Source organism: Poecilia latipinna, unplaced genomic scaffold (assembly GCF_001443285.1).
Source record: "Poecilia latipinna isolate Pla-1442-1.1 unplaced genomic scaffold, P_latipinna-1.0 Scaffold5895, whole genome shotgun sequence".
NCBI lineage: Eukaryota > Metazoa > Chordata > Actinopteri > Cyprinodontiformes > Poeciliidae > Poecilia > Poecilia latipinna.
This window is the reverse complement of record NW_015118511.1, coordinates 1-8145: the sequence shown is the minus strand read 5'-3', so window position 1 is coordinate 8145 and position 8145 is coordinate 1. Positions and strand designations below refer to the sequence as shown.

The 8145-nt window shown below is 35.0% G+C and overlaps 1 protein-coding gene across 1 annotated transcript; it reads left to right on the top strand.

Annotated features, from left to right (window-relative positions):
* The first annotated feature begins 948 nt into the window (after positions 1–948).
* On the top strand, positions 949–4636 carry LOC106943773 (HLA class I histocompatibility antigen, A-30 alpha chain-like). Its single transcript, XM_015027069.1, has 6 exons — positions 949–1254; positions 1454–1756; positions 2223–2318; positions 3345–3362; positions 3504–3581; positions 4521–4636. Exons 1-5 carry the CDS (start codon positions 996–998, stop codon positions 3551–3553), a joined length of 726 nt encoding a protein of 241 aa, XP_014882555.1. The 5' UTR covers positions 949–995; the 3' UTR covers positions 3554–3581; positions 4521–4636.
* Positions 4637–8145: the final 3509 nt, after the last annotated feature.

Below are 8145 nucleotides of genomic sequence, written 5' to 3'. Positions count from 1 at the left end.
GAAACTCTGGTAGAATCAGTGAAACGGGTCAGAAACTCTGGTAGAATCAGTGAACCGGGTCAGACGGGCTCAGGGTTCCAGCTTCTCTCTGACTCTTTATTCCCTCAGCAGCTGCTGGATGAAGCTGCGTTTCCAGAACGACGACCTTCGTCTCCTTCAGACCCGTTTAACAAACGTCTCAGCAGCTCAGAGCAGAAACAGTTTGTCTGGTTAGCAGGAATCAGGTTTCTGCTCATTCAGGCATCTGGCAGCACAAACAGAGAAATACTGACCCAGATCAGCTGGACCGGGTCGGATTGTTCAGACTGATGGCAGCTTGAAGCAGCTCAGACTGTCAGACTGATCAGACATGTTTTATTTGATCAGGTTTCCTCTGATCAGCAGGAAAACCTTCATGTTCATCAGCTGGTTCTGATTGAGCTGCTTTCTAGAGAAGGAGCTGCTGGGTCAGTGGTTCTGGTCGGAGTGAGGAGTTCTGTGGGCAGGTGAACTGGACCGTCTGCAGATTCTTCCCCCCATACACTAGTCTGTTACTGATGGAGTTAGTGTTTATTTTTCATTTTATAGTCTGGTTTTCCTCAGTGAAAAACCCGTACCAGGAACCTCACAGGGTCTGTAACGTCTGATACCAGAACATTGTACGAGATTGTCATCAGGCCTATCAGCTCGCTGTCTGTCTGAAGATGCTCATTATGTAATAAATTAGATTAAATTATTGAAAAGTTCACAGTGCCTGTGTTCATCTCCACTACATGCAGCTACACTACCTTGGTCAGTGTAGATAAACTGCTGACAGTAAATCTGTATGTGAAGGTTCTGTTATAATATCTTTTCTACATTTTTCTCAGGAGTTTCTTTTTTTCTATTAAGATGTCTGTAATATATGGATGACTGTTGTTTTGTGTTATTCAAACTGTTATTAAATGAGGAATAAACCTAATCTATTCAGTTCTTCCTTCCATCTCTGTCTTTCAGGTGTTCATGTTGTCCAGAAGATGTACGGCTGTGAGTGGGATGATGAGACTCAAAAGGTTACTGGTTATCGACAGCATGGCTATGATGGAGAAGACTGGCTAATATGGAGCACGGAGTCAAACACATGGATTGCTCCAAAACAACAGGCTGTACTTACTACAAACAAATGGAACAATGACAGAGGTTGGCTGGAATCTAACAAGAACTACCTCAACCAGATTTGTCCTGAGTGGGTGAAGAAGTATGTTGACTATGGGAGAAGCTCTCTGATGAGAACAGGTACCGTCACATATCCTGACTTTTTATGTAAATTGATTATCTGAGTATCTTGTTTTACTAGATTTTGTCATTTTGACTCAATGACTGAAGTCTGTGTTTCTGAGGCTTGTCTCCAGTTCTGACACATTAATATATTATTTTCATTAGTCATGAATCATTATAAACTGTTAATATTTGAACGTTGTGTTTCTGTCTCCAGTGCGTCCCTCAGTGTCTCTCCTCCAGAAGTCGTCCTCCTCTCCAATCAGCTGCTTCGCTACAGGTTTCTACCCCAACAGAGCTGAAATGTTCTGGAGGAAAGATGGAGAGGAGATTCATGATGGTGTGGAGAAAGGAGAGATCGTCCCCAACAATGATGGGACCTTCCAGATGAGCGTTCACATCGATCTGTCATCTGTTCCAACTGGAGACTGGAACAAGTATGAATGTGTGTTTCAGCTCTCTGGAGACAAGGAAGACGTGACCCATAGACTGGAGAAAACAAGAATCTTGACCAATGAATGTACGTATTTATATAAATGTATCTATTTATAGATAAATACCTGCTAATTAGAAAATTCTATATGACTTGTTTGTGTTGTTAAATTTACTTTCTGTGTTAGGGCTCAGAATCAGAAGCAGTTCTTTTTAGGATTGTTTTAAATAAATGTTCTGCAGGATAAATGTTAAAACAAGTTATTTACTGCTAATACAATGTTTATGTGTATTTTAAACAATACCAAATTCAACCAACCTTTCAAGTCCATTAATATTCATGTTTCAGGTTATATTAAAGTTAAAAACAACTTTATGACATTTAAAAATAGCTGTTAATTATTAATGAAGTAACAACTTACAATTATAGTTGCTGAAAGAAAATACATTGGAGCCAAGAAACCAGAACTAAACAAAAACCTTTTCATGGTGTTTAGATGAAATGGCATAAAGAAACATCTACATGATTTTAACCTGGTTTGTTTTCTCAACAGCAAATATCAGCATTGTGATCATCCCTGTTGTTGCTGCTGTGGCTGTTCTTGGTCTCATTGCTGTGATTGGATTCATTGTTTACAAGAAGAAGAACGGTGAGTTGGTCAATTTCTTTGTTTTTCTGTATTTTGATTGTTGAGCTTTAACAAGTGAGAAACAGACCTGCTTAAACATTGAAGCTTTATATTAACTTTAGACAGTGTCACTGATGTTTAGCCATCATTTAGACCTACGTATTTATCTTAGGTTTAAACCAGGCAATACTTTCTAGTCTAAAAGTAATCTAAATTTAGATTTAGGGCCATGCAACACAAATGTGGAAGTGACAGAAAACTTGATCAAAAACTCAAAGATCAGCTTCATTTGAGTTAGTATGAAAGAATTTGATCCTTTTTCTGATGTTAAATTATTGTAATTAGGTTAAGTTTGCATAAAAAGGATCAGCAGTTTCTTTATTTGAGAACTAAAAATTGAAAGGATAGCGGTAAATATGATTATAATATTTGTACTTGAAGACTGGAACCTGCATTTTAATTTAAATCCTCCTGAAACATTTGAGCTGCACATCCTGCTGTTTGCTGAATATGACCAGATATGAAGTGCCATTAGTTTTCTTAAAAATTCAAATGTCAGTTAATCAGCATCATAATTTCCAAACTGAGCTCCTCTGTGACTGAGTTTGTTTGTAACACAGATTATTCAGAGCTCATAGATTATTTCTAAGGCAGATCAGAAACTGATCATTTCTAATTGTAAAAACTGTTCTCAATTCATACAAGAATAAAATCAGACTAAATCTGCTGAATTAATAGATTACTAATAAAATTAATGACATTCTCTAGTATTACTGGTAGGAAACAGTAGTTGAGGAATAGTGAGTTTCACAGGTTAATTTTTTTTGTATTTAATTATAATAAAATCTGATGATGTCAGCTAAAACCAGTTATGGATGTCAAAAATGTACCATATTAGAACCAAATATCTACAAAATCTAGCCTAGAGATCCATGAATTATTTGGATCATGTTCATCTGAAATGCTTGCTGGGTTGTTGTCTCTGTAGAGAATGACAGAATTGAAGGGACTTTTTAAATCTAAAGTTGTTTTTTCTATTTGTTTCAGCCAAACGTCCACCTTCTCGTAAGTAAAGCTTCTCACTATTTAGTCTGTTTATATCCTTAGCTTTGTAATTTTAAAAAAAATCTATTTTATGGATGTTTTCTGTACATTTTACATCGATTTGTAGCAGAACATTTATTCACATGGTTTCTGATGTTGCAGCTGTGGACGGTCAGCCTCCAGAGGAAACCCAGTTTCTGCCACAAGCATGAAAAAGCAGAAACAGACAAATGCAAACAAGTGAGTCGCTGAATGTTGAATGAAGCTTCTTTTATTAAACATAAGGCCTGTATGTAAAAACAAAACTTTGTTTTACCTGTATTATGCAACATTTTTTTAATTATTATTAAAATATTCTCCAAATTTTCTTTAATCTCCACTTTTGGAAGATATTCATTCAGTTTTACTCTTTGGAAAGGATAATGGATATGACCAAACTATTTTCTAACTGAACATTCTGACTTTGTAAAGCTTACATAAAAAGACACTTATTGTTTTCAGTAGAATGTTTTTATGGATCATATCGAATATAGAGAGGATCCTAAAACTGATCAGAGAAGCTTTAACAGAGCTTCAGAAGCTGTGGTTGGATTTTAATTAACTTAAAACAGAAACTCAAAGCAATCTCCTTACAGCACAAAAAGCAGAATAAAAGGAAATGAAAATAAACAATTTAAATTTAAGAGAAATTTTCAGATGGTCCAGAATCATCAGTATAAGATCATCAGCACAGAGCAAAGGAAGCCAAGAGATTTACATAAAGGCAGACAAAACCAAAGACCCAACAGATTATAGGGACTGAAGTCAACATGTTTATGAATTTGTTAAGCTCACCTCTGGAAGGCGGTACAAAGCATTTTATAAGAACTTATTTGTCCCAAATGGAATAATGTTAATTGTTTACCATTAATTAGATTTGAAGTTGAGTCTATTGCTGGAGAGAAAGTTTGTAATGTTGTTTTTTTTTATGTTTTTAGCCACTATTATTATTATTATTCTGCCTTTGAATTTATTTTTGTATTATTAGCAATTTACTCTTAAACAGAAGTTTTGACTTCATCACAACTTTTGGTTTCTGTTGATTTCAAAGGATATAATTCTGTTTATCTTGTTTTATTAAATGTACAAAATTCCAGTACTTTCTTCTTGACTGAATCTTTTGTCTTTTTGTTTCTGTAGGTTCATCAGTTTGCACTGACCAATAAATGGCACAACTTTCTCTTTTTCTGGCTAAATTGTATTTCATGTAATATTGGACATTATACATGAACTCACTCAAATGCTGTTAAATCAAATGGGAGTTATTATACTATTTTTATTATCTGGAAAAACATTGATAATCATTTTTAAATAATTTCAACAAAGCTTAACTTTTCAGTCAACAGTTATTCTGACAATTGGAGTTTATATCTGCAAACATTTTATCTCTGGACATGTTGGCTAAGGTAATATAAGATATTGTGTTTATGTGTGTCAAACCTTTTCTTATCCAAAAACTATCAACACATTAATCGTTCTGGCTGTAATATAGTTACAGGGTTAAGTTTTGCCTCAGTGATACATTTGATTTGTAGATGTGGCAATATTCACCTGATTCTCATAAATATTTTGGTTTTGGGTAAATTATATATTGTTTCTTTAATCACTGTCAGCTTAGTTTCTATTGCTTATTTGATCTGTTAAGTTTTATTTTAATTTTAATTAAAAACTTTAAAAGGGCTTTCTTCAGTTGCTTCTCTCTAATGTAGACAGTAAAATATTCTGCAAAGATTTTTTTTCTGGTTTATAGACGTGATCTGTGGCTGAATTTCTTATGTTGAGTTTGGTAAATTGGTGTTATGTTGAATCTGTCCTTGTAAATTTGGTTTGATTTTAAATAAATTTTCACTTAATCCAACATCTTTGCCTTTTATATTGTTAAGTTGTGATTGAGTTTCAGTGTGTACATCAGAGACAAGTTTCAAATGCTGTTTATCAATTGTATAAATGACCCAGAGGACCTGACCTAAAGATACCTTTATGATATTCTTAAACAGTAACTTTCATAGTCAGGGTAGTATATCTTTTTATTTGACCTTTTCCTGTATATTTTTTGCTAACGTTAGTGGTGGGTATTGTTTCTCTCAGGCATACATTGTATTGCATAATTAAGTAAATGTTATCTTCAGTTATACAAATGCTGTATGTGTATCACACAACTTAAAAGAAATTTGACTTCGCAATATAACACCTTGAAATTGGGCCTCTGTCTCTTTAAGAAGCTCCCACTCTTTCAGACACTACGCCTTCATCAGGTCTTCACGGCAGTGCTTCTCATTATGCTGTTTACAGCCATTCTTAGGAGCTTTGGACTGAGAAGTAGTTTGCATGATAAATTCAGCAAACGCGTAATTCCACCAGGTGTTTCCTTATCGCTGCTGCTACTCTGCTCTGTTGGGCAGAAGCTCACATATTGAAGCACACAGACCTGTGAGATTCATGTCCCATATTAAAGGTAGAGTAAACCTTTTGCATGTGGACTTTTCATGTCCACATTTGTAACCCTACAAAGAAAACACCGACCAGAAGCTATTTTGCCATACATCCAGAGTGGAGAGCAGAAAAGCTTCCAAACTTGTGACGTGAATGGGGGGCTGCTGTCCGACAGGATCTCCTGAAGTTGAAAAACATGTTTAATAAGTAGTTGAGAAGTCTGGGAAGTTTTCTGAAAGGAATGAGGTGGCAAGACTTATAAAAACAATCAATTGCAGTGAAGATGGTGGACGTACCTCTGGAAACAGGAAGCTCGGTAACAAAATCTATGGAAATGTGCAACCAGGTACTTTTGGATATGGGTAAAAGTTGGAGAAAGCCGGCTGGTGGCTGATGAGATGGTTTGTTTCTGGCACAGATGGGTCAGGCGAGTACATATTCTTTTACATCTTTGTGTCAAGAAGGACACTAGAAGCGGCAGCACTGTAATCTCTACGCTGTAGAGTCACAGCATTCTTTCAAAAGAATGGCTGTTGGTTTTTATCAGTTTGGTGGGTTTTCTATTAATATGCATCTATCATGATTGTTCCTATTCCTATATTGATATAGAATAGAGAGATATCTCTCTATCTTGAGATACATATCCACATGTGCACACCTAGAAGGAAACAAACACACCCAGTATAACACCTGCATTTTCTGTTCCAAGCATGAGCAGAAAATGATTTGCAAGTGAGCAGAGAGGATTGCAAGTGGAGATTTGATCCGAGCAGAGACAAGTTTTGAGCGCTAGAGAAAGGTTTGAAAAAGCAAAGAGAGTATTTGAAAGAGAGCCGGGGCCTCATGCATAAAGAGTACACACAAAAAATGTCATATTTTACACCAAGCCAGCATGTATAAAAATGAATTTTGCGTCAAAGTTTGTGTAAATATACGCACACTTTTTTGTTGGCGTGAAAATGTGCGGCAGCCACTCTGAACAATATCAAACTACAAAGCATTAACACACCTAAATATACTGAAATCTAACTATATTCAGTGTTATTTGGACCAGGAAGCATCAAACCCAATGTTTTTTTTTAAATGTTTTTTATTGTTTGAATGTAAGCAATGAAACTGAACCACATTTATCCTCAGACAACATAACATGCAGACAAAATAGAGAAAATAAAAAGATGTAAAAAACCTCACTCGAATGTAAATGGTAGTTTTACCCAGTTTTTGTCTCATAAAGATGTAACACATCGGTCTGTGCACCAAAGCGCATGAAATGCATCAACACTGTAAACCCTAACAAGTCCACAGAACTCAAAAAAATACAAAAATATTTTAGTGATGTTTTAAGTTTACATAAAATAAAAATTACAGGTGTAGTTGCCTTAAATTCTCTCAACATTGCCTTATAAATATTGATATTTCTCAATTTATGATTAGGAAAAATTTCACTTGAAATTTTCTATATATTCAGCTCATAAAATGCTGGAAATAAACTCAAAATTTTTGAGTTTCTTCAGCTTATATAATGTTGGAGATACACTGACATTTTTCAACATTCCTTAACTCAATCTGGGGGACATGCACTCAAAATTAACCCTATACTGAAATAGTGAAGTGACACCGCAGTGACAATTGAACAACTTTTTTTTATCCATTTTTTGTGATTCAATACAATGTGCTTTTTAAGAGGAACAAATCAAAGTAACACGGTCAAAACAAAGTGCTTGTTATAAATAAAAAAAACAGAAAAGGAGATGACTTCAGCACCTTATGATAAAAACTCAAAGGATTCATGATAAGATTCAAAATTATACGTTGTAGGACCACTGAAAAGTATTTAATCCTCAATGACAATACAGATGCTCTCAGGGCTGCATCAATATTATCATCTTTGACGTCTGTCAGAAGAGCCATCGGAGTGTCCGTGAGGTCTGGACCATCTGCTGATTCCAAAACACAAAGAATGAGTTCAGTTCCTCAAGGACACAAATCATGCTAATGATGTCTAGACATTACCGTCACTTAGCACTTTGGACTTAGACTGCAACTGAACTACATGTTTAACCAATTGTCTTTACTTATATCTTATGTTAGTTAGCATACTTTTTGTTTAGTGAAATTTACACTTACCTTTTAATGTATGTAATTGTTATACGTCAGTTTGCAGAAAAACAAATAAACTTCATAAACAGGTCCTATTCCAGAACAAACCCTGAACTGAGTCGACTTACTCTGTGAAATAATACATAATGATAATTAAATATACTAATTATACACTATATGACACTAATTATAGTAAAAATGGAAATGTTCAAAAATTAGCAAGTTAGTTATT